Source organism: Rosa rugosa, chromosome 3 (assembly GCF_958449725.1).
Source record: "Rosa rugosa chromosome 3, drRosRugo1.1, whole genome shotgun sequence".
Classification (NCBI taxonomy): domain Eukaryota; kingdom Viridiplantae; phylum Streptophyta; class Magnoliopsida; order Rosales; family Rosaceae; genus Rosa; species Rosa rugosa.
Genome location: NC_084822.1, coordinates 28,006,139 through 28,033,079, shown reverse-complemented (window position 1 = coordinate 28,033,079; position 26,941 = coordinate 28,006,139). Strand labels below are relative to the sequence as shown.

Genomic DNA, 26,941 nt, shown 5'->3' with positions numbered 1-26,941 from the left:
GAGATGTACCAAAATTTATGATTTCCTTATCACCAAATTAGTAAATTACTGGCAGTTCAACTCGCAATAAATTCCATCTCTCTCTATCTCTCTCTCTCTCTCTCTGTGGATAAGTCAGTAGTATGCATGCATCAAGGGAAAAGTATACTCTGGATAAAGAGCTGTAAACCAAGCTTATTACAAAGTAGAAATCAAAGTAACGTGTGGATTAATTTGTGGTAGTTCAACTCATACAATAAATTCGATTTCAATAAATCCATCAACTTCCCCACCTGTCCCTCAGGACAAGTCATTAAACATGACAAGCTGTAAGCCAATGAGCCTTCAGTTTATTCACATCACTAATTCACTATATAATAACCCAAACCCTTTCACCCTTTTCAGTTTTCACAACAATCCAATATCCCAACATGAAATCCTCATCTCATTTCAAATTCCTGCAAGCTTCTATTTTGGGAATCTTAATAATTTTAACTTTCCTCCACTTGCTCTTCTCCTATTCCACCCTTTCTTTGTCCTGCATGTGGCTTCTTTGCATTTCAAGTCTTTACTATTATTCCTCTCGTCCCAACCCCGTCTTCCTCCTCGACTTCTCCTGCTTCAAACCAGATTCTAACCAAAAGTGCAACTTGCAATCCTCCCAATCCTTCGTGCGCCGCACAAATCGCTTCACCGATGAAAGCGAAGAATTCATGCGTAAAATCTTCCTCAAATCCGGTCTAGGAGACGAAACCTATGCTCCAAAGTTCGTTTTCCAATCCAACCCCGAAGCCAAGTTAGAGTCCGTCATGGATGAAGCTCAGCAAGGCATGTTCTCAGCCGTCAGCTCACTCCTTTCCAAAACCGGCATCCAGCCATCTCTCATCAACTCCCTGATCGTGACAAGTGGCAGCTTCTCTCCGGTACCCTCTCTCTCCTCGCTGATAGTCAACCGTTTTAAGCTCAAACCCGACGTAAAAACCTACAATCTAAGTGGCATGGGGTGTAGCTCTGGTGTGATATCAATCGATTTAGCTGCTAACTTACTAAAGAAGAGCAAAGACATTGGATACGCCCTGGTGGTTATAAACGAGAGTATTAGTTTGAATTGGTATTTTGGTGATAGTCGTCCCATGCTCGTAACCAACTGCATTTTTCGGGTTGGTTCTGCTGCGGCGTTGATTACCAACGATCCAAGTTGTCGCCGAGTCGCCAAGATGGAACTCATTCAATCTCTTCGAACTCACCACGGAGCAAGCGACCGAGCATATAAAGCTGCTTTTCAAGAGGAAGATGACAAGGGCAACCTCGGTTTTGCTCTGACCAAAGATTTGATTCCAGTTGCAGGGGCCTATTTACGTGAGCACATCAAGATTCTGGCTCCCCGAGTTCTACCACTGAATCAACTTGCTATGTACGCCTACTCGGTCATTTGTTCTGCAGCAACATTGGGGAAGAACAGCAAGTTCAAACCAATACTTGTTCCGGATTTCACCAAGGCTTTTGACCATTTTTGTATCCATACCGGTGGGAAAGCGGTGATCGAGCAGGTGGGGCGGGTTCTGCGACTGGGTGACGTGTTGACTGAGCCAGCTCGGATGAGTTTGCATCGATTTGGGAACACTTCCAGTAGTCTAGTGTTCTATGAGTTGGCTTATTTTGAAGCCAAACGGAGAATTAAAGGAGGAGATAGGGTGTGGATGTTGGCGTTTGGGACTGGTTTTAAGGTTGGGAGTCTTGTTTGGAAGTCACTTTCGGATTTAGGTCAACAGAGTGACAATCCATGGGATGATTGCATTCATAACTACCCATTAAAGCAATAGTAAAGTTTGAACTTTCTTACTGCTCAAAAGAAGTGGGGATTTTCGTGCTGCGTTATTTTAGTAAGGGATTTACTTTTTGTAGTTCTGATTTTGGAGATCACTCAATGAATTACAAGAGCTGGCCTTATCTATCTGTTTTAATATACATTTTTTTGCTGTTGTTATTACGTCAAGAATGGTTAATTCAATTGGGGGTTGAGAATTGGCTTAGAATTTAAGTTGGAGGTTCAATTACCCTCCGATGTAACTACAAAAAAATCTACTCTCCAAAATTGAATTTTTTTATCAATTTAACCCTTATATATTAAAAAATTATGAAATATAATTAATCAATAGGGATAATATAGTAAATTATAAAATAGAAACAAAAGAATAAAAAAAAAAATAGCAGAAAATATGATAGTTGTACGAAAAGTTTTCCCACTACCTTTAACTTCTCTCCACACACAAGTGGGTGGGCCTTGCTAGTATCTATACTATTATTAAGAGAAGAGGCTTTGTTAGCCAAAATCAAAAGTTTTAACAGAATTGACCCTAGGTGATTAATAAACTAAACAATTAATTAAATTACAAGGATAATTAAGACATTTACAAAATGTATTTTTATTATAAAAATTATTAAAAAAAAATACCCACAACCCACTTTTCTCTCTCTCATTTTCTTTTCTCTGCAATAACCAATTATTTTCTTTTTTATTTTCTGAAAAAAAATAATAATAACTTGCACATGCAAAACATGTGTGAAGAAGGGAAAAAATATATAAACAGTACTCCAACTATGGTCCATTCTAAATTTTCATACCCAACTTTCTGAAACTATCACATTGGTACCCCAAATAGCCAGTCCGACCCAACATACGTACCCGCCGTCCATAACGGCGTTAACTTGCTCCTCTCGTGGCCTCTTTAAATCATGCCAGTTGTCAGAAGAGTTAACGTCGTCATGGACGGCGTGTACGAAAATTGGGTTGGATTGGGTACTCCAGGTACTAAAATGATAGTTTCTAAAAGTTAGGTACAAAAATTTAGAATGGGTCTTACCTCAGGTACTGTTTATATCTTTTTCCCGTGTGAAGAAATGCTAGTATATATAATTCGACCTGTAGAAAGCCATATTGGATGAAAGTCGTAAACAAAACAACCGGCTAGACTTCTCTTAGGTTAGGATTTTGGCCGGCTAAACTTTTATTCAGACTTTCACCAAGGTTGTCATTTACTCTTATTGATGGCGGGGAGGCAGTTGACATGCATGAGCATGATGCTGGGAAGTGCCTCCACGGACTATGGTGTCGGGGCAGGCTGTCTCTTTCAGGCGGCTCCAACTAAAGCCAAGTGTAGAATAGCTGTAAATCTTATGTAATTATGATTCTTATTTATTTAGGTTATCATGTAATTATAGGAATGATTGTTTCCTATTAGGGTTAGACTACTCCTCTTGTCCTTGTATATATACCCCTTTGTGGGATGAATAGAATCATAATTGAAAACCCTAAATCAAAGTATTCTTTTCTACTTGGTATCAGAGCAGGTTCAATCCTTTGAACTTGCCTGCATCCTTTGAATCCTGAATCCTGAATCCTGAATCCCAAAGCACACCACAAACCGCTGCGTACCACCACCATTAAAATCAAGTCATCCCTGAATTTTTTGAAACCCTAGAAAAACCAAACCTGAAAAAAAAAACCCCAAATTCCTCCATGGCCGGACCTGCAATTGAAGGCGAACAGTCAAATCCCGAGAAGACAATGGTGTCAGCCTCACCGATCATCCATCACCACTACACCACCCAACAAGACAATTCTGCTTTCCCCACAAGTGTTGTCTTGAATGAATCCAACTACACCATATGGGCTCCTCTTATGCGAATGCGCATTGGAGCACGAGGGAAGGTTGGTTATCTGACCGGAGTAAAGGCTGAACCCGCCATGAATTCTGCAGAGTATGAAGCTTGGGCCACAAACAATGAAAAGGTGAAAAGTTGGCTAATTGACTCCATGGAATCCTCTCTCATGAACTGGTATATTCTTCTTCCTACTGCGAAAGATATTTGGGAAGCTGTAGAGAAAACCTTTTATGATGATTCTGATGAAACCCGAATCTTTGAGTTGAATAAAAAGTGTTTTGAAGCAAAGCAGAATGGAAGGCCCATTCCGACCTACTACAATGAGTTAGTGGCAATGTTCCAGGAGATTGATCAAAGGGTGGCCTCTCAACATGATAATGTTGCAGCTGTCGTTCAAGAAACTTCAGCAATGTCCCGGATGCGTGTTCACTTGTTTTTGAGTGGACTTGACCCAGAGTATGATCAGGTGCGTGGAGAAATCCTACGCAAGGAGCCTAAATTCTCCTTGGAGCAGAGCTATGCTTACATTCGCAAGGTGCAATCAGAGAAACAAGCTATGGGGCGTTCGGTACCTACCGAATCTTCTGTTATGGCCGTTCAACGCCGACCAGGTCCTCCTCCAGGCTTCTCAGGTCCTTCTCCACGCCGTCCTCATGACAAACCAAACCCATACGCAAACAAAAAATGTGTTGTCTGTGGGGAAGTAGGTCATACCAAGGAGCGGTGCTATGAAGTGATTGGCTACCCTGATTGGTGGGACTTCACCAGGAAACCGCGAAAGAATACGGGCAAGGCGGCTATTGCTACTACAGAGGAAGAGCATCTCGACAATGCCTCCGCTAATGTAGCGCAGTCAGGTATGAAGGGTAAGGCTACTTTGAATAATACATGGATAATTGATACAGGTGCATCTGATCATATGACCAATGACCCTAGTCTCGTGAAAAACCTTAGACGTTCCTCTCAAAATATTGTCTCTACTGCTGATGGTACTCCAACTCCGGTCACCGGAGAAGGTTCTATTGTTGTATCTGATACCTTAACCCTTGAATCTGTCCTTGTTGTTCCCTCACTAGCTTATAATCTCCTCTCTGTTGGTCAGATTATTTTAGCACTTGCATGTATTGTGACCTTCTATCCATCTTTCTGTGTGTTTCAGGACATTCTGACTCGGCGGATTCTTGGTTATGGTGTTAGAAGGGGAAAATTATACTACCTGGATCTGACAGAGACTGGAGAAAACCAGAAGCATCTTTTGGGGCAAGCTAATCAGATTAATGGGGTAGAGAATGCAAAGGAAGCAGTATGGTTATGGCATCGCCGTTTAGGTCATCTATCTTTTAGTTATCTTAAGAAGCTGCAACCTCATTTGTTTTCGGTTGTCAGTGATTTGGATTTCCATTGTGACATTTGTGAACTGGCCAAGAGCCACCGTATTTCATATTCACCAAGTCTTAATAAAAGTCTTGTTCCTTTTATGAAAATTCACTCTGATGTCTGGGGTCCTGCAAAGATTCCTTCTCTTTCTGGAGCTCGATATTATGTCACATTTATTGATGATTGTACTCGCATGACGTGGGTGTCATTACTGAAGCATAAGAGTGAAGTATTTGGGTTGTTTACCGAATTTCACAAAATGGTGACCACTCAGTATCAACAATCCATCAGAGTGTTTCAATCTGACAATGGTGGAGAGTTTGTGAATGGCCCTATGATTGAATTTTGCCGGTCACAGGGGATTCGTCATCAAACCTCCAACTCTTATACTCCTCAACAGAATGGTTTGGCAGAACGGAAGAACAGGCAGTTGATGGAAGTTGTTCGGGCTTCATTGTTTGGCATGAATGTACCTCGGTCTTATTGGGGAGAAGCAGTGAAGTCAGCCGCATACCTCATCAATCGTACTCCTTCCCGGGTAATTGAGTTTCAGAATCCTCATCAACAGCTTCATACACTCTTGACCATCCCCTCTATGCCTAATTTGGAACCCCGAGTGTTTGGGTGCACTGCTTATGTTCATATACCAAAGCCACACCGGAGCAAACTTGATCCCCGTGCAACGAAGTGTGTGTTTGTAGGTTATGCCGAGTTTCAGAAGGGCTACAGATGTTATGATCCACTCACTAATACAATACATATATCTCTTGATGTCTCATTCCGTGAATCTGAGCCATATTACTCAAGGGGAGCTTCTCAGTCTTCCCTTCAGGGGGAGAAAGGTTGTGAAGGGAATCCTTGTTCTATTATTGACTTTGATGTCTTTGAAGACTTGGAAAATTTGGAGGAACAATTTGAAGGTAGAAATTCTGAAACAGAGAATGCGACTGCCGAACAGAGTGTTGTGAATTCCGAAACAGAGAATGCGACTGCCGAACAGAGTGTTGTAACTTCCGAAACAGAGAATGCAACTGCCGAACAGAGCGTTGTGAATTTCGAGATAGAAGAGACGACTTTTCTGAATAGTTTGAATCAAAATCAAGATGTATCTGAAGCTCACACACAAGATATTCCCCTTCTACATCACCAACCGAAGATTCCACTCAGAATGATCCACCTCAGGTACCCCTAAACTTTAATGAGTCTTCTGGGTTAGAAAGTGTCGAACCTAGGAAATCACAAAGGGTTACCAAGGGAATTCCTAAGAAACAATATGAACCAGATATCAAAGCCAAAGCTAAATACCCTATAGCTAATTTTATGTCTAACCATAGGATTTATGGGTCACATGCACTTGTTGTTGATCAATTATCTACTGTATCTATTCCTAGTAACGTGCAGGATGCATTGATGGATCCAAAATGGACAAAGGCGATGAATGAAGAATTGGAAGCTCTTCAAAAGAATGCAACATGGGAGCTAGTATCTATGCCGGCTGGAAAGAAGACTGTAGGATGTCGTTGGGTATTTACTGTGAAGCTTAATGCAGATGGAACTATTAATAGATACAAGGCAAGGTTGGTTGCCAAAGGATATACACAACGCTATGGGATTGATTATGAGGAGACTTTTGCACCTGTGGCAAAGATTAATACTGTCCGGATTCTAATCTCACTTGCAGCAAACAAAGATTGGCCCTTACACCAGTTTGATGTGAAGAATGCGTTCCTTAATGGGAATTTAGAGGAAGAAGTGTACATGGATGTGCCTCCTGGTGTTAAGAATTACCCAAGTGAAGTTGGCAAGGTGTGTAAGTTGAGGAAATCGTTGTATGGCCTAAAGCAATCTCCAAGAGCCTGGTTTGGGAGATTTTCAAAGTCCATGAGAGCCTTTGGATACAAACAGAGCAATTCTGACCATACCTTGTTTATGAAGCGCAAGAATGGTAAGATTACAGCTCTTATTGTGTATGTTGATGACATGATTGTTACAGGGGATGATCCAAAAGAGATGAATGAGTTGCAAAATTATCTGTCAAAGGAGTTTGAAATGAAGGATCTGGGGCAACTGAAGTATTTTCTGGGTATTGAAGTTGCGAGGTCTAAGAAGGGAATTTCACTGTCACAGAGGAAGTATGTTCTTGACTTACTTGCTGAAACGGGGATGCTGGACTGCAGTCCAATTGAGACACCCATTGAGATGAATCACAGACTTGCCATTTATCCTGATCAAGTTCCAACTGATAAAGGAAGGTATCAACGTCTTGTAGGAAGGTTGATTTATCTTTCACATACTAGACCTGATATTGCTTATGCTGTGAGTGTTGTTAGTCAGTTTATGCATTGTCCTAGTGAAGAACATATGGATGCAGTTTTTCGGATTTTGAGGTATTTGAAGATGGCGCCAGGTAAAGGATTACTGTTTGAGAAAAAGGATGAATTGGAAGTTGTGGGATACACAGATGCAGATTGGGCTGGTGATAAAACTGACAGGCGTTCTACATCTGGGTACTTCACTTTTGTAGGAGGGAACCTTGTCACTTGGCGTAGCAAGAAACAGAAAGTTGTGGCCAGATCAAGTGCAGAAGTAGAATTTCGAGGTATGGCACATGGAGTCTGTGAAATGTTATGGATTCGTAATGTCCTGAAAGATCTAGGTTACAAGCTTAAACAACCTATGGATTTGCATTGTGATAATAAAGCTGCAATTGAGATTGCACATAATCCAGTTCAGCATGATAGGACAAAGCATGTGGAGGTTGACCGTCATTTTATTAAAGAAAATCTTGACAGAAAGGTTATTCGTTTTCCATTTGTAAACTCAGAAGAGCAGTTAGCTGATGTTCTTACTAAAGGAGTGTCCAGGAAGATATTCGACAGCTCAGTTGACAAGTTGGGCATGATAGATATCTATGCACCAACTTGAGGGGGAGTGTAGAATAGCTGTAAATCTTATGTAATTATGATTCTTATTTATTTAGATTATCATGTAATTATAGGAATGATTGTTTCCTATTAGGGTTAGACTACTCCTCTTGTCCTTGTATATATACCCCTTTGTGGGATGAATAGAATCATAATTGAAAACCCTATTCTTTTCTACTCCAAGTTCATGAACTTTTTCGCCATAATAATGATATCAGATCTTCCGACTCACTTTCCTTCGGTTCATCTTCACTTCACGTTCGCAATGTCTATGAAAACTTGTTGTATCCCTGTTTTTCTTTTGCATACGAATAGTCTTATCAATTATATACATATAATTATAGACATACGTACTGTCAGAGCAATACAATGCAGTGCAGTGCAGCAGTTGTAGTTGCTGTGAGGTAATAAAGCTCAATAACTTTCTTTCTGCACGTAGTGGATATTACGCCACCAACTGAATAATAGTTTTGCTGTCCTTTGAATTTTGAAGCCAAAGATATTAATGAAATGGGTAAGCAAATGAAGAATAAGAAACCAGCCTACCTACTCAGTCTCTGCATACATGAATAAAGTTAACACGCAACTTGATATTTTAAAGATGTAAGTAGTCATGTAGTTGTCGTGCCTTCAATGTAGTCACTATGCATGTTAGACGTACGACAGACTCGGTCTTAACTATGGTAGGCAAAGAAGACCTTCATCCAACTGATTTCATCATCCACCAAAGCTTATAGGCGGATCACTGGAACCACACAAAATAACTGACCTCCCATCCCCAAAACCAAAACCAAAGAAGCAAGTCAAGTCACGAGTAAGGCCGTGAGGGTGCAAGGCAACCTCCTCAAAAAACTTGATCAGCTAGCCTTCCTTTAGGTACCCAACATCCCAAGTCCCAACCATGACATATGTCGAACGTCGTCGCTAGCCTTCCTTGACCAAGACTTGCAAGCAACCGACTCCAAGAAGACTGTTAACGGTGGACAACATTAAATGGCCGACTCCATGAAAACCAGTCTAACCTGCAACAGCGAAGACCACTTTTGCATAACCACAATGAGGAGAACTACAAGTTAACAGCGATAGAAAGTGCCCTCAACATCAAAGTATACCCCGTGATCTCTCACCCAGACAATGAAAGCAATCAGATTGTTTGCTTACTGGTATCGACGCTGGCAAAGACTCGACGCCCTTTACAAATTAAGTATTTTCCTTGGTGATGCAAAATGAAAATAGTAATGCCAGTTACAGACTTATAGTACTCCTAGGCCCCGTTTGTTATTTTGGAATTGGGGACTGGAAAAGGAAATGGTTTCCTTTTCCAACACTTTGTAATAGCCTAGGCCAGGGGACTGTTGTATCGTCATCAAGGTAGCCCAAATGATGAAGACCGATGGAAGTCACTGCAGTAACAAATGCATCATCCTTAATTTGTATATGTTTGCTTGCCCCCCACTTTTTTTGTCTGCTTCCTATTGATGAATGTAATTCTGCTCTATTCTTCCATGCATGGATGACGGAAGCCTTTGCAATATTCAATCTTGAATTTTCTCTGACCTACATATAACCTGCAGCCATTTTATTTTTTATTTTTTATGAAATAAGGGCTATGCGGCTGCCCTCACGCCTTTACTAATGAAACAGATGAATCATAGGGGGGACATGATGTCGAAACCCCTGATTACAATACACCTCAACAGGAATAATAATAGGACTCTCTACAATAACAATGTATTCAAACATGCACCTAATAGCAAAGAGTGTCATACCGACTACTCCATTTGCTTTACAATAACGGTGGCATATCGGAAAGTTAAAGCAGTGTCATAGTACCAATAAAGTAATAGCTTTCCCAAAATGCTGCCGATCGGAAATAAAACGACGACACGTCGTTTCATCCCGCCACCAGGAGGTTGCAACCAATGCATGATCAGCCGCCTCGCTAGGGTAGACAAGGTATACTGAGTATGCAGACCTGGACATCGCTCACATGTCCCTACCAATATGTGGTAGGGATTTTTCTGCACAGAAAATACACTTAAACTTTAAACAACCTACTAAACATAATATTAGATCACACAAACCCACCAGGAAAAGCCCATCAACAGATCAAAGGCCCATGACCCAACTGCCCTTCCATCCTCCCCCGCGTGCTGTCGGACGCGTACCACCACCAACGTCCACCAACCGTGCCGGCGATCCACTTCCCGCACCAGTAGCCGGACCACGCCTGCGTGGAATATGTCCGCCACCAAACCAGCCATTAGTTATGTTTTAATTTCTCTAACTTTTCTCTTCTTGTACAATTGAGATGCGATTAAAGAAACTAGCTCATGAACTGGAAATTTTTATGAACGAAGAAGAACTCGGATTCGGCAAATAAACCATTATACTATTTCTATATTCTATACAAATGATGAAATGAAGTCCAGAATCCAAATAAATATAAGTACAATTGCAACGTGTCTCCTTGTGCACTTTTAAGTACAATTTGTTTAATTTACTTGTGATAGCTAACAAGTAACAACATTACTTTCAATACTTCGCGACATTCTATGATCTCACATACATTACCAAGGATGAGTATTAGTAATATCTGTATTATTGCACAGGGTATTATTGAGTCTGAAATTTGTTTTTCCCAATGGAAATAATAAATCCTTGTTTCATTCAAAGTTTCAAACCTTGAAATGGAAATAATAAATCCCTTTCCATTCCAAGGTAGTCAAGGAAAGGAGTTCAATTCATTTTCCCCTTTTATGATTCCAGTCAACCAAACAGTGCCCTATATCAGCAAGAATATGGAATAGCGACTGCTTTAAGAGGATATTTTCTATGTATGCTCGCACCAGTGGATTCAGACATGTCTAAGTCCTCCCCTCTTACACCTTCCGGCAATGCCCAATCAAACCTGTGCACTAGATTGGCCAAAGCAATCTCTTTAACAGCCAAGGCAAACTGAATTCCTGGGCAGCCCCTTCGGCCAGCCCCAAATGGAATATATTGGAAATTATCACCCTTATAATCTATGGCACTATTCAGGAACCTTTCTGGCTCAAACTCTTCAGGGTTGTTGTATGAATTTGGATCTCTTCCAATTGCCCACGCATTCACTATAACCTGTGTGTTGGCCATAATGTCATAATCGTTTATTTTCACATCTTGTGTCGACACCCTGGGCACTAGTAATGGAGCGGGAGGATGTAAGCGAAGGGTTTCCTTGATCACTGCCTTTAAATAGTGCATGCCCACCAAGTCATCCTCTGTTATCTCTGTCTTGTTTCCAGCTATTCCCCTGACCTCATTTTGCAATTTTTTCATGACCCTTGGGTGTCTTAAAAGTTCAGACATCACCCACTCTATAGCTGTAAATATAGTATCAGTGCCAGCAGCAAACATATCCTACAAGAAAAGTATATTTATTCTTAAGATTGATTATAACAACCTCTTACACAATATAGAGCTAATAAGATAAAGTGAATGCCGTATTACAGGGGGCAGAAAATTGTCATTTTCTTTGTTTTATGGAGTCTTAGCGTTTTTAACGACTAGATATTTGTCCACCTAACAATGTGACAGTATTTGATTTATTTAAATTTTGAGTTCACCCTGAATCTTTTCAAAGCCATACTGTGCCACCCGTGCACTTTTTACTAAAATATTTCATTACAAGTTTTTCACTGGATGTTATTCCTTAGATGACTGTCTAAATCATTATATTCTGTTAATATGGAGATAAAAAAAGAAGAATATTAATTCAATGAGATCCAATTTCCTGATCAAAACATATATGACTAGCATAAAAAGGAAAACAAAGAGGAAAAAAAAGAAAAAAGATACCAGCATAAGTAAAACTTTATTGGGAACAAGACTTGCTGATACACACACCCTCAACACATATAGACTGGAAAATTAAGTCTAGCTATATAGAATTTGTCTCCACTACATCAAAGGTTAGTTGGATAGAAACTTGTTATTTGGTCCTTAAGTGTAGCATTTTAAATTGTTTGAATAAATATATCAAAAGAATCTTTTGAATCATGTAGATTAACTTCTCACAACTTATGGATGAAACTGGCATTGGTTCTAATTCTAGTTATCTATGTTTTGCTGGTATTACTAAATGAGAATATCGTTGAATAACAGATTAGATGAAGGTGTAACAATCTGCTACCACTATATCAGTATGAAATCTCACTGTTTGTGATTAAAAAAAAATGTATAGGATGTCAGTGATTAAAAGAGAGTGTTACTAATGGGTGTACGTAGGGTTTGGAATTTACCAGGATGATAGCCTTTATGCTTACTGCATCAATAGGATACCCAATCACATCTGCATTTTCTTTCTGAAGCCAAAGAAAAACGTCAACAAAATCCCTCTGATCGTCGTCGTTGGTATGAACATGGCCATGTCCCTGTAAAGTACTCTTTGAACAATCCATATGCTCTTGAACAACCATTTCTAAAAAGTCATCAAACCGTTTAGCCAGATTATCCAATTTAGCATCCAAACCATTAACATGGCTAAACCAAGCAAGCCATGGGATATAATCACCGATATTAAGACGTGACATTAACTCTGAAAACTCTACAGAAAGCTCTTTAAACATCCTTCCACCTTCCCCTCGATCACTGTACTTCCTTCCAAGAGCCACTCGACAGACGATATCATTAGTAAGTGTCAGAAACATTTCACTTAAATTCAAAACTGATAAGGAGGAAGAGGAGGGGGAGGATGATATAGAACAGAACTGTTGTATGCTATTGATCATGGATTTTGATTCCTCTTCCCTCACCGCATGAAAAGAGCAAACCCTTTTATTGCTCAAAAGGTTTAAGACACATATACTTTTTATCTGCCTCCAATACTCACCATAAGGTGCTGATAGGATATCTTTGTAATTATAGAAAAGCTTCTTAAAGAAGGTAAATTTGGGTCTGTCAGTGAATGTGCCATCATGGGTCTTCATGATCTCACGGGCAGCCTCAGCCGACGAGACCACAAGGACTGGCACGCTACCGAAGTGCAGCAGCATGAGGGCCCCGTGTTGTTGAGCTAAGGACTGAAGTGAACAATGAACGTGCAAGCCTAGTTGATGAAGGTTTCCAATCACAGGCAGCTTTGGTGGAGAAGGTGGTGATCTGTTTGTGGGGGTGGCTGAATTTATGAAGTTGAAAAACCATCTAAATAAGAGGATGAGGAAAATGGCCAGAAGTACTAATTTTAAGGAAGAATGTTGCAACAAGCTTGAGAAGTTTCCATTTAGTTTCAGCTCCAGTAGATGCAAGAGATTGAACATCTTCTTCTATATCTCAACTTGTATTACTTAAGAAATTATAGGATCAGAGAGCCAGGCTCCGGAAGAAATATAGTGTACCTATCAAATAGTGAAATCCTAATTAATATTAAAGGGTTTAATCATAATAGCACCTGAACATTTCACCATCACAACCAAGTTTCTTATAAAAGGATCAAAGTAGTACCCAGGTTCCAAATATGCATACATTGACTTGTTTGAAGTTTGCAAGTTTCAACATATAAAATGACATAGAGGAACATGTATCAATTGTATTCTGCCACAAAGATGTTCGAGCAAGAAAGAAAAACTAAGGATGAACAGATGAACAGCAGGACAAGCTCCCTTCTAGTCACATGCATTTTATCAAACCACAATTCTGCATTTTATCAAAACACAATTCGGGAAGTAACATCAAAACTAGAAGCTCAACATGAATGAAACAGGACCAATTCCTAATAACAACAGGGTTCGCTAGTCATATATCAGATCATGTTAATAAAGGAATATATTCTTACAGAAACTTTAAACTTGTTGAATCAAGAGTATGAAGTGAACAATTAGAATGAGACCCCTCGAAAGCTAATGATCAAGCAAGAAAACCATACAATACACTGGAAGAAAAATAAAGAAATGGAGCCCAAAGCAATATGCATGTAGAAAAAGGATGAATGAAGTAAAACAAAAAGCTCTAAAAATTACCTTGTATCGGTATTCGATCGTTTAGTTCATATACTGGATCGAGTTATAGAATCCGCCCACTTTGTAAGAGAATACCATATATGAGGTCCATGAACCTTGGTCTCCGGGAAGTTTCGGCTATAGAAAGACGTGAGAGCAGAAAGTGGGAATTACAGCTCTTTGATTGCAATAGAGAGGATAATAGATTCATGAATGAGGAAAACGAAATAGTCAACCATGAGAGAGATACAGAATTATTGAACTCAGAAGTCAAAACAGGGAACATACTGGTTTTTTTTTTTTTTTTCTTCCTCAAATACATCAACTAATCTATTTGAGTCAAACTCACGACCTCCCACTTACAAAAATGAGACTATGTCACTAGATCAGTGGTAACTGGAATAGGATGAAACCAAACAGGACCTGCCCCGGATTTCACTCTGAAATCCGAAGTGGTCCTGCGGGGCCCATCTTAGAAGAAATTCTACCAAAAATTTGGCAGAACTTCTCCTAAAAGTGGACTACCCAAAACCTGTAAAACAAAACATTTATGCTTCTAATATCAAATACACCATCCTCAACTCCTGGAGCCACCATCCTCCCCAAATCACAACATCTTCCATTTCACATTATACAAGTCTCAACTTAAACAATATTAATCCCAAAATGTTATCACAGCAATTCTAATACACAAAAATATAAAACAAAATGGGTAAATGATCGATAGATCCTACAATGCGGAAGCAGTGACAACTATGCCTCAACTCCATGTGCGCCCGACCTCAACTAATCTAGCCTGCAAATTGGGCATTTGAAACCAAAGGGCCCAGGGGAACGTAATTGAAAAACACGTTAGCGTGAGTGGACAAAAATAAATAAATAAATAAATAAATAAGATAATTTAAATGAAGCAAAGCTTTAATACTTTCCCACATAGTTAAACTTATAAAATCTCAATGCATGTAACGTTTAGAAAATATATTTCTTTATTCTCAAAATCTCGTGAAAGCATACCAGCCCCGCTGGTTAAGAGTAAACATAAAGTAAGGAGAAGATGAATATCACCATACAACAAAGGAGTCTCCCAGACTCGGTCGGAGCCTCCCAGGTTTTATTCTCGACTTCGACCCACAAACACAAAGTAAATGAGGAGGAGCCTCGACTGCCACTCATGTGAGGAGGAGAACTAAACGAACAACTTATATCAACTCAAGTATGGTGAAGAAAATCATTCAAAAACCAATACATCCATAAAGCTTCCTCAAAATCTCGCAAATAATAATCATGAGTATGATTCCCAATAGTACTGAGAAATCATGAGTACGATTCCCAACCGTACTGAGAGAATCTCATGATAATTTAATTAAATTCAACAACGTGTCCCACACGCCAAAATAAATCTCAAATCAATAAACAAATAGGTGAAGTTAAACAAAATTATATATCCCAATCCGAAATCATCACCAGGCATTCCCAATGCTAAAACCAAAGGTCAAACATATAATAGATAATTATAGTTCCATCGAAAATCCCTTTTTCGAAATTCTTCCCGGAATCTCAAAATCAACGAATGTGAACAACATTTAATTACCGAAATCACCTCGGAAAATAGTTCGTTGAAAATCATTATAAATCGTAAATCCAAATTCGAGCATAGAAAACTCACATTCGAAAATCATGATGGAAAATCCAATCAATATTCCAAACAAATATTCCAAACCAAATAATATCCGAAACTAAATAATATGCTCGACAAAATAATATGATAATTAAATAAAGCATTAATTCAAGAAACAAACGCAGGCATCATTATTTATAATAAAAGTCCACTCACAGTATATAGCTAACGTGGCCAAGTGTATGGATTCTCGTTGAGTGATGGGTCAGTACCTCATCCTGTACACAATTATATTCCGTAAACAATAATTCGACAATTAAATACGATTCTAAAACGAAACCCGAAAACCCCTCGTAAACCAACATCTCCATTTCTTCTCGGATTCAACCTAAACTTCACCACTAACACCAATTCGTTAATTTAAAGGTTCTAGGGCAGAACCGAGAGAAATCTGACAGTCGGATTCTCGTAAATTGACAACCAAAACTCCACATTTCGGAAAATCACAATCAATACTAAACCTTCTTCAATTTTCACAAAACATACATCAACATGCTCCACAAGTTACAAGAAATGCAATTAACAAATTTAGGAAGCCATAATCGGCCCCCACTCGCCGCCGGCCAACCCCCGAACCGGTATCAACACCTATGTTGAAATCTTCCTCTCATCAAGCCCAACAACTTTCATAACAACAACAAAGTCCAATTTGAAGCCGAAAGTCCGGAATTTACCTCAAAAGCAAAGAGGGGAAATTTGAAACCCTTGATCTTCAATCCTTAGATTTATGCTCCACACTTCGAATTGGACCAAGAGACTTTGAGGGATGGTTGTATGATCCAAGAGCTCAAAGACCCAACAAGAATCTTCGCTGGTGGTGGCCGGAAACTAGAGTTCCAACCAAAACCTGAAGAAATGATGCTGCAGTGATCTTCTTCTCCTTGATGTACCTTCCACAGTACAAACCAAGCCACTAAACTACCATATAATTGAAGAGGAGGAAGAGAGCTTTCCAATGGTACCTGTGGCGTCAAAATTCATCGCCGGACGGAGGAGATATCGCCGGAAGAAGGTGAGTAGGTCGGGGAGAGAGAGAGAGAGAGAGGAGCGAGTAGCATTACAGAAACTTACCACAGTAACTCCTCCTTAAAAATTATCATGAACAGTAACTTTAGTATTTCAATCATAACGTTAGCATACGACTTCCGATTTAAGCGTACTACGTGTCCACAAACTTGGTTTAATGTCCTCTACAACTTTCATGAAGAAAATTTTCTCAAAAATTGACTTGAACAAAAAGTCAACTATTTGGTCCACTTTGTACCCCATTCAGGCCGTGTAGGCACTATAATTTATTGTTGCAAATATTTTAATTCTGGTGTATGTATTTAATTTCCTAATAGTGGTTTTGTGAAGCCATGTGAATAAATATTATTGGATTAAATTCAGTTTACTCTCTCAAATTTTGGGTCGAAAATCAATTTGGCCCTTTTTTTTTTAATCATGATGATACATGATCTTCCAAATTGCATCATCTGCATCCAAATTTCAAATTTCCCTCCAAATCTGACGTCACCTGTTGGGTTGAAGCCGACATGGTGCACCACTTTTCAGCTTTTGACTCTCAGTTTGGACAAAATGTCCAAACTACCCCTTATTACCCCATACCTCGTTTCCTCATCTCTTTTCCTCTTTTCTTCTTCTCAACTCAACTCTCCGAGCCAATTTCCTTCTTCAAATCTCAATTTCACTCTGAACCTAAACCTTAGTTAAAGCCATAAAACCTGAGAGCTCCTCTCTGTCTCTCTTTGTTCACCTCCACCATGTCTCAACCCATGTCCTCATCCCCCTTAAATCACGACCATAATCGATCAAAACAGCTAGCTAATCATAAATTGGTAGCTTCTCAATCTAAAAATGATCGTCAAGATGAGCCATCCACACAGACACATCAGTTGTGTAGTACTTAGTGTTGATACTCCACCTATCAGTTAAAACCCTAATCAAAATCCACATCCTAGAAATTAAAAATCAAATATTTGCTCCCAATTGAAAACTTTTCACATACCCATGAACTGCCAACTGAGACTGTGAAGAATTCGAGCCATCGTTGAAGTCCAAACCTAGTAATCCTGTAATGAATTTGTGACGGTGGCTGATCCAAACAGAGAGATTTTGGGTCAGTCGTGAAATTGAAGAAAGATGAAGGCTTTACGAGAGAGGAAGGTTCTTTTGCCGACGGTGGCTGATCCGATGAATAAGATTCCGGGCCTCTTCTCTATAGGAGCAGCTTCTTCCTCTGATTGACTTTCCAGTGAGGCATTTACCATCATCTGATGCTCCGACCCAATTTCCTTCTTCAAACCCGATAGTGCCGGCGAGGTTGTGCAGTCACTCACAGCCTCTCAAGGACCGAGAGAGATGGTGAGGATAACACCTATAGCGGTTTCCTCTATTAGAGCCTCCACGGCGGAGCGAAGGCGGTGAGGGAGAGTTCGCCGAGGCGAGAAGAAGCTCAGGCGAACCTCAAGGTAGAGAGAGCTCGGTTTCTTGCACCTCAGTGGTAAGCTTCCGTCTCTATTAAACCTGCTTGAAGTCGTGGCAGCCATTGACGGTTTTAGTGCACGACGTCGAGCACGTGGTCGACGTAGGCGGTGGTGAGGGTCTTGATTTGTCATTGTAGACCTTGATTGGCCCATCCATAGAGGAAAGGTTCAATTTTGACACTCTGGGTCTGATTGGGAAGGCAGATTATGAATTAGGTCGAGGGAATTGAGTTGGATTTTGGAGGTCGGAATGAGAATTATGGTTTTTGATCGAATTGAGAAGAAGTTATATCGAGAGGGTCAAAGGCTCAAAATGTTCATTTAGGGGGGGTGTATTGTATTTAGATTTGTGCAGACTTTTTGAAATTCCATAGATTTCTTTAAAAGTTCCACTAATTCCATATACAATACACCCCCCCCTAAAAAGTGGGGCCCCATGTCATTTCCAACTCAGCACATGACATCATATTTGGAGGAGAATTTGAAATTTGAACGCGGCTGATGCAATTTGAAAGATCAGGAACTAGGCCTGGGAATTCAAAGCCGAGAAACCGATATCAATCCCGTTTGATCCGAGTCGAAACCAATCGGCTCGGTATTGAAAGACAGTTCCCCAGCATCCCGACCTGAACCGTACCGAAAACTATGTAAACGGGTCAGCCCCGGTAGGGGTTAAATACATACTGAATTGTCCGACCCAAGCCGAAACCAGATCATGACCTCTGGAGCTCCGCTGCCCGTGGCGGTTCTTTCTCGGATTGAGTAGCTGGGATTCGTGGTGAGTCGTGGGTACGGGTTGACGGAGACGGCGAGGGTGGTGGTGTTGTGCGCGTGGACGTGGTGGAGCTGCCATGACTGGTCTGAGACTAATTATTGTGGGTATGAACATGGGTTTTCTCCTTCTAGCCTTTAACCAAGATCTCCAGCAACTGTGGTATGCTGCACTACACTTCTGGAGGTCAATTCAAGATACCAGTTGTCATTCGTGGACCTGGTGAAGTGGGTAGGCAACTTAGGGCTGAGCACTCACAACGTCTTGAGTCATACTTTCAGTCGATCCCTGGAATCCAAATGGTAGCATGCTCAACCCCTTAAATTCTAAAGGCTTGATGAAAGCTGTCATTCAAAGTAATAACCCTGTGATCCTTTTCGAGCATGTGTTGCTGTACAACCTGAAGGAGAGGTGGAGTTAACACCGGCGAACTATTGAAACTGATTGGTATCGAAATTGTACCGAACCGATCGATTTCGGGACCAATCGGTATACCTGATAAAATTCCGATATCCCGAACCGATCAAAGCAGGCTATAAAGTCGGTATCGGTCTTGGTATAGGCCCATTCCCGAGCCGAGCCAAACCGATCCCAGGCCTATCAGGAACCATTGTCATTAAAAAAAAAAAAAAAAAAAAAAACTGATTTTCGAGCCGAGAGATTAAACTGAATTTAATTCAATATTATTCAGATGTACATTTTTTTATTTTTTTTATTTTTTGGGGACCAAATCCATTTCTTTTGATAATGAGCGGTGATATATAAACGCTTCGGTTAAAAACGAAAAATATCACACTGAAGCTGAAGGGATAAAACTGGCTGGGAAGGCCACGCTACACAGAATGGTGGATTCCAAGGTTGGTTAGAGCTAATGAGGTGACCAACATAAACAAAAAGCTATGCTACTCCTTGTCCACCCCTGTAAGTCTCTCTCTTTTCCCGACTCCCCACCACCGCTTAACATCTTCAACACACTAAGACCAACCATCCCAAATTACTCGATTCCCAAACCTCCAACTCATACCTCATTTGGGTTTCCTACAAGACTCGTAATTTCCAAGATTTTTCCACTTCGGAGAAGTTCGGCCATCGCGTTTTGCTCTAGGAATGATGTTTTCGATGTTTTTCCGAGTACCCATAAGGCTAACGGAGTGGAAATGGAAGAAAACGAGGAGCTTGAGTTGCTAAACAAGCCTTCCCCAGTTCCTATGGATAATGGGTCTGCTTCAGAAGTAGATAAAGAATCTGAAAAAAACGAGGCTTTAGCGCCTTTTTTGAAGTTTTTCACGCCAAGAGATTCTGTGGAGGAAGTAGAAGAAAAGGGAGGTGATGAAGTAGAAGTGTTTGAGGAGAAAAGTGAAGTGGGTGATGAAAATGAGGAGGTTGAGAAGGTTAGTGTTGAGTACTATGAACCGAAACCGGGTGATTTTGTGGTTGGTGTTGTTGTGTCGGGTAATGAGAATAAGCTTGATGTGAATGTTGGGGCAGACTTACTAGGTACAATGTTGACTAAGGAGGTGTTACCTTTGTATGACAAAGAGATGGAATATTTGCTTTGTGATACAAATTATGGTGCCGAAGAGTTTATGGTTCGAGGGAAGATGGGAATTGTCAAGAGTGAAGCTGTGAGCGGGGCACCAATGCCGGGGAAGTCTGTTGTGGAAACTGGAACTATTTTGTTTGCTGAGGTTCTTGGGAGAACGCTCAGCGGTCGGCCCTTGCTTTCGACAAGGCGGCTCTTCCGCAGGATTGCTTGGCACCGAGTGAGGCAGGTTCTTTTCTTGCTTTTTTGCTTTTTCTGTTTGGCGATATGGAAACTTACATGGAATATCTATGTGGTTGTTGCATGGCTTCTTATCAGCAAGATGCTTCTCTTTATAAAATGTCAGGAAGTGTATTATTACTGTGATTTGTGATACTTGATTTTCTCTTCATTATTTGTGGGAGTAAGCATTTATCTCATTAATCTGTAATTGATGAAGTTTGGTAAGAATGAAATCCACGCTTTATCTGAAGCTTTTGCTATGTGCTGTACAGATAAAGCAACTCAATGAACCTATCAGCGTTAGAATTACAGAATGGAATACTGGAGGCCTTCTTACGAGAATTGAGGTTCGTGTCTCTGACTTTAGTTCATAGGAACATGCACTTGTCTCAGAAATGACAGTTATATGACTTGGATTTTCAGGGTTTGCGAGCTTTCCTTCCAAAAGCTGAGTTAATGAGCAGAGTGAACAACTTTACGGAGCTGAAAGAGAATGTATGTTGAATGTTTTTTGGATTTTCTTTTCCATGGAATTTCCTTTGTTCCTTTTCTTTTTGTGAGTTTTCATATAATTTTCATATAGCTACTCAGGACTGATTTGTACTTCTTTATGCTGATGCATCTGATCCCTCAGTCAATGCTGATGTCATGTTAATGGTGTATTTCTTGCTACAACAATTTTAAGATATGTCAAATGCATGAATTACATTGAGTTGCCAACAGTGTTATCAAGAGAGTTAAATATAAGTTACATATCCGAACTTAAAAGATGTTTTATATATTTAGAAAAATGGTGTATGGGGAGCTCAGGTCTTACTTGAAGCACATGTAATTACAGACTCGAGCGGTTATACATTCTTAAAAAAAAGTGTTTCATAAAAGGGTATGGGCTGGGGCATTGAGGATGCTGGAAATCCCAGGTTCAGGGGTGTACTTATACAAATTGAGGCCTTAAACTGAACTATAGATCTGGCCTTTTGCAATTTAATATTTAATTTATTTAATGTAAATTAAGCCTTTATGTGTTGGAACTCATGTACAAATCATATTCTCACCTTCGTAGATGCAAAATAAATAACTAAGTTTTATAATAAGTTTTCTTTCATGTCTTTTCAGTAGAATAGGATATGACCATTTAATCTTTCTTGTTGGTAAAACTTAAGTACGATTCTGCTATTCAGTTTTGAAAAGCATCTGGTTGCAGAACAGGTAATGTGAATAGGAATGGCAACAAGAAGGGGTGCGGCCATGTTCTCCATTCTTCTCTTTATAAACTAATCGTTTTCCTTTGAAAGATTAATTTTGTTGTCCCTCTCTTCTATCTTCTTTGCCCTTGTTTCCTTCTCCAATAGAGAAGGTTGTGAGTTTTAAGAGTCATTATCTACTTGATACTTTGACTATACTAATAATTGGAACATGAATTATTCTTTATATAATTGAAGAGGTTTATTGTTTGTGTTCTAGTTACAAATTATGTTTCTCGGTATAGGTGGGATGCCAGATGTATGTGCAGATCACTCGAATAGACGAAGCCAAGAATGACTTAGTATTGAGTGAAAGGGAAGCTTGGGTCAGTTCTATAGTGAATTTTATTTGATTCATGCTCTTTTGTTACCTGGAATCTGCTTCCTTGTAATTTTAAACCTTTTTTTATTACTTTTGAAACTTGATCTCAGTTTGCCATATAATTGTGCAGGAAATGTTAAACCTTAGAGAGGGAACACTCTTAGAAGGGACTGTTAAGAAAATTTTTCCTTATGGAGCCCAAGTCAGGATAGGTGAAACTAACAGAAGGTAAAGAATTTGCATACTTGTGTCGATATTAGACTGTGGCACATAGTTTCCCTGATTTTGCCTCTTTGCAAAGAAGTAAATGCTATATGTGTGGAGTACTTTCCCAAAATTTGAACCCCAGGATGAAAATAATTCTTTTATTGATCTTCCTCTAAGGCATGGGCCGTAATGCATGAAAAAGTGACAATTGACCCAAAGAAATAAAATACAGATTCCAAGGCTTCAAACTGAAAAAAGGAATGTAATTATGCAACTTATACCTAGCAAGATTACTACTGCCCATACAAGACTGCATCCTTCTGAAATTTTCAGGATTTTCCTGATTGCTGAAAATGATAACTGATATTCTTGTAAATTAATCACTTAGTAATGTATCAATTGAGATATCAAAAAGAGTATCAGTTATGATTTTTATGGTCCTGTGATAGTAGAATACTAGAATGTATGGTCTTGGACATGCAATGATGAAAATGGATAATCTTAACATTCACTGTTTTTTTTCATACCCTATGTTTGACTGCTAGGTTACCTTTTTGCTTAGGAATTTTTTTGAATCAGTATAGATGTTATATGTAGGAAAAGTTTTGACCCAATTTGAGAATATATATAAAAGAATGAAATTAAACAAAACAAGAATCCTTTCACTCACATTTATTTGCTTTCACGTTGTCATGACAATGTATAATGATGCTGAAACTTGTTCTTTGTTGAATAGTATCGATTATACTATAATCTTAGATTCCTGATCCCAGTATTTTGTGTCTAAGACTCTAGATGGATTAAACAAGTAAAATGTGTACATTAAATTTTCTCATGTTTGTAACCAGTGGATAGTAATTGCCTTGAACCCTTCTTATTTCTTCTCAGTGGCCTGCTGCATATCTCAAACATCACTCGTGCTCGAATTACTTCTGTTGGCGACCTACTTTCTGTTAATGAGAAGATCAAAGTTCTAGTGGTGAAGTCGATGTTTCCTGATAAAATATCTCTCAGGTATGTAAGAATTGGGATTATTATTATCACTATTTTTTTTTTTTTCAGACCTAGTGAAGTCATCATTGTTCTCTCTATTCTTGAGTGATTATATGAATCCCAGACCTAAATAACTGGTCCAATCTATTAAACTCGGTACTTACCACACTTCTAGTTCTAACCTACAAACACCTTTTGGTCAAGTGGATTGACCAACAGTTTGACCATTAAACTGGTGTCCTGTTCTGATTGGTGACCAAATGGTCTTGGATATACCATGATTATTGCCAGAACTCCATTTCTTGTTTTTTACAAACAATTTATTATGTGAAAAAATGTTCTATAATTATTTTGTTTAATGGCTATGTCCTCGGATATGAAGATCATACTTGATCTCATGGATAAAGTTGACCATTAGAAGTCATTTATATCAAATGTTAGACAACATTTAATTTCAGTCAATCCAATCAGTAGTAGATATTATTCCAAGATTGACATATCATATATCAAATGTCAGACATCATTTAGTTCCAGTCAATCCAAACAGTACTAGATATTATACATGTTGTGGTACCCTAGAAAAGATATACAAGAATGGCAGGAATCACTTTAGAATATTAGCTAATTTAAGGATGGGCTACAAAATCATCTCTGATGAAGATCCTAGTTTAGGAATTTTACTAGATTTAATTGGACAAAGGAGTTCTTCTAGGGATTTGATATATGAGCTGGCCCAATGTAAGGGTCATCATGCAATCGCCTGTCTCTTAAGATAAAAATCTGTTACAAGTATATCATTTTCATTTGCCAAGAGAATCATAATATTGCAATTGTTTCTGGCCTCTATATTGTTGGCCATAATTGATTCTGTGTTTTCTTAGGTGTAAAGTATGGAACCTGCATATTAACCAACTTTGATCCTTTAGGTAAGTTGTTCAGAAATGGATCTGTTGAATTTTGTCCATCATAACTGCACAAGTTATGTAATATAACACAACAATTGGTAGTCCTTTTGTCAAACTGGGGACCTCCCACTTATAATGAGGACACTTGCCACTAGACCAAAGGATTTCTATTTCGTTCTTGCCCTTGCGGGAAGTACGTATCATGACTGCCTGGAATGGCAGTCTTCTGTTTGCCACTTAGTTTTATTTGTGCCCTTGCTATAACTTGTAACTGCTATAAAGGTAGTTCAGACTGCTTCTGCACTAGAAAAACACTTGTAGATGAGCGGTGTCAGAGGTGTGTGTAATTAAACTTCATCTCAGATGTGATTTGTACTTTCTGTAATTATATAAAATTTACCTTATGTTTCTTGAGTTTCCTTTGTGATTGTGACTATGACAAAGGTACATCTCTGTTATACGCTGCGAAGGATTTAGGTCACTCTGGAAATATAATTTCAGACCCAGGATTTAGTTCAGCCCTTGGTTCAATTGCCTGACTAGACTATAGCAATCCATATACCCCATAGGTTTTGAATTAGAAGGAAAAGGAGGAAAACACACGGATTTCAAATGATTCCTGTACACGGTTATTTCAAATACATTCTATCTTATTTTGTTTGTTGTTTTTTTAACTTAACCTTATTGTCCAATCCAAATTGTTTGAGATTATTCAATTGAATTGGACTGTAGAGTGCAGGTAATGGTGTTCTATGAGCTAGTTATTGTCGTTACTGTTTTATTTATTTATTTATTTTCTTAATGTAATTCATTTTGGTTGGAAACCCCTGACTAATCCGGAATTCAACTTTGCTTTTCTCAAACAGCATTGCAGACCTTGAGAGCGAGCCTGGCCTCTTTGTATCAAACAAAGAGGTATGCATATCATCTCTTTCCTCACAATTGAAATCACTCATTTGGCTTTCATGTGCCTTGTTAATATTTCTTCATTTTGGCAGAAATTTTTTTCAGAGGCTGAATTGATGGCAAAAAAGTATAGGCAAAAGCTGCCTGCTGTTCTATCTCGTAGGTCAGAATCCCCTCAAGTCAATTCTCTACCTTTTGATAGACTAAACATGTATGCAAATTGGAAGTGGTTCAAATTTGAAAAGTAATGAAAACGAAGCCAAGGCTTAAGGTTGCCCTATGGTATCTGAAATATGAAGAGGACTGTTTGACTGCCCACCATGCTTCTCACATCCCTTAAGAGGAAGGGTAGAAGATATTTGTTGTGAAATTAGTCATTAAAGGGCCATTTACTTCATTTAGCTCGTGACCAATTGGAAAAGGTACAGAAGCAAAATGCACAAGAGTCACAGCATGAAACCTGATTATCCCTTTGAGCATTCTACCGAATTTTGTAAATCATATAAGTTCTTGTTTTTTACTTTTTTGTTTCTTTCTTTTTTGTATGAGTTGCTAGCATTGCTTATATTATTGTTAGTTGTCACTTGTGGAACTGATCATATTCATTTACTCTTCCTGAGAGCTACATTTTTTCTTTGAATTAGGCGATATTAGCACCTTGTAAGCGGTTTTTGCGCGAAGCGCCTACCCTCCCCGTAAAGGGGAAGGGACCACTACACCCGAAAATCCACCGCCCGTCCCTCTATTTTAGTTTATTAAATAAAAAATAAATAAAAAAGTTCCCGGGGGACATAAACCAAAACCCCTCTTAAAAACAAAAAAGCACAACCCGAAACAAAATTTGGGAGCTATTAAGGACATCCAAAAATAAGAACCAACAAAAAAGTCCTTTGGGGGCCAAAAAGAAACAAACCAGAAACCAGTGCTTCTGCAAAGGTGACTTCAATTACTAAAGTGCATAGTAAGCCAAGTTGCTTTATCAACTCTATGTCACACCAAGTCAAGGCACAGATGATACATAATTAAATAGCCGAACAAACAGTAGCCATAGACTCCATTGACCAGCTCATATGAAGAAAGCAATAAGAGAAGAATAAGTCAAGATAAGGTACACCACCCGCAGCAAAGTAGCTCCACAAACTGAGCCAAAACTAGAACAGCAGCTTTCAAATTGAGAGAATAGAAGGGAAAGCTACCGTTGACGTTGGTCCATAGATTCAAAACCTGGAGTTAGCCACTGATCATTCAAAAACTGATGCGATAGTTGGGAAAACAGGTTAAATCACGGGAATAGGCTGCAATTGCACAAGGAGGACACGAATCCCACCAATGAACTCCCACATTATCCACACCGAAATTAGCTAAGCAATCAGCGACACTATTACCTTCCCGAAAAATATGTGAAACTTTTACATTCCTGAGAGCTACTAACAATAAACCCTAGTGAATTGGGTTATCTAGATGTACCATTTCGGCACTAAACCGATCCTGAATGAAGTTACTTTCTTTAATTTTAAAGAACCCAAAAGTAATATTTTCATTTGGAATTTCAACTCTCATTTGCAACTTGGTGATTACTCTCACACCTCATTTACTCGTTTAATCATTTAGTTGGTGATTACTCATTTTACCATCATCAGGATCAAACTCAAAACTCAGACTAGCATGAATCTATAATCCAATTGAATTCTCAGAAAGAAGTCAGACATGTGCAATTTGTATTTGTGTATATATATATA

General features: G+C 39.2%; 3 protein-coding genes across 3 annotated transcripts; 2 read left to right on the top strand and 1 right to left on the bottom strand.

The window, feature by feature from the left end:
• The first annotated feature begins 368 nt into the window (after nt 1-368).
• LOC133739782 (3-ketoacyl-CoA synthase 1-like) lies at nt 369-1,959 on the top strand. Its single transcript, XM_062167588.1, has one exon. The coding sequence runs from the start codon at nt 411-413 to the stop codon at nt 1,800-1,802; it is 1,392 nt and encodes a 463-aa protein (XP_062023572.1). The 5' UTR covers nt 369-410; the 3' UTR covers nt 1,803-1,959.
• Nucleotides 1,960-10,317: 8,358 nt separating this feature from the next.
• LOC133739852 (cytochrome P450 736A117-like) lies at nt 10,318-14,196 on the bottom strand. Its single transcript, XM_062167658.1, has 3 exons — nt 13,946-14,196; nt 12,230-13,324; nt 10,318-11,348 (listed from the first exon to the last, which is right to left on the bottom strand). The coding sequence occupies exons 2-3, from the start codon at nt 13,244-13,246 to the stop codon at nt 10,737-10,739; spliced, it is 1,629 nt and encodes a 542-aa protein (XP_062023642.1). The 5' UTR covers nt 13,247-13,324; nt 13,946-14,196; the 3' UTR covers nt 10,318-10,736.
• Nucleotides 14,197-19,655: 5,459 nt separating this feature from the next.
• On the top strand, nt 19,656-25,836 carry LOC133739672 (protein PIGMENT DEFECTIVE 338, chloroplastic). Its single transcript, XM_062167457.1, has 8 exons — nt 19,656-20,632; nt 20,898-20,972; nt 21,049-21,120; nt 22,115-22,195; nt 22,322-22,419; nt 23,287-23,412; nt 25,163-25,211; nt 25,295-25,836. The coding sequence occupies exons 1-8, from the start codon at nt 19,760-19,762 to the stop codon at nt 25,448-25,450; spliced, it is 1,530 nt and encodes a 509-aa protein (XP_062023441.1). The 5' UTR covers nt 19,656-19,759; the 3' UTR covers nt 25,451-25,836.
• The last annotated feature ends 1,105 nt before the right edge of the window (nt 25,837-26,941 follow it).

Coding starts and splice junctions, on each gene's coding strand:
- LOC133739672 (XM_062167457.1), top strand. CDS start 19,760: ATGCTACTCCTTGTCCACCCCTGTAAGTCTCTCTCTTTTCCCGACTCC. Junction 20,633..20,897: donor CTTGGCACCGAGTGAGGCAG/GTTCTTTTCTTG, acceptor TGTGCTGTACAG/ATAAAGCAACTCAATGAACC. Junction 20,973..21,048: donor GCCTTCTTACGAGAATTGAG/GTTCGTGTCTCT, acceptor TTGGATTTTCAG/GGTTTGCGAGCTTTCCTTCC.
- LOC133739852 (XM_062167658.1), bottom strand. CDS start 13,246: ATGTTCAATCTCTTGCATCTACTGGAGCTGAAACTAAATGGAAACTTC. Junction 11,349..12,229: donor GCATAAAGGCTATCATCCTG/GTAAATTCCAAA, acceptor CTTTTCTTGTAG/GATATGTTTGCTGCTGGCAC.
- LOC133739782 (XM_062167588.1), top strand. CDS start 411: ATGAAATCCTCATCTCATTTCAAATTCCTGCAAGCTTCTATTTTGGGA.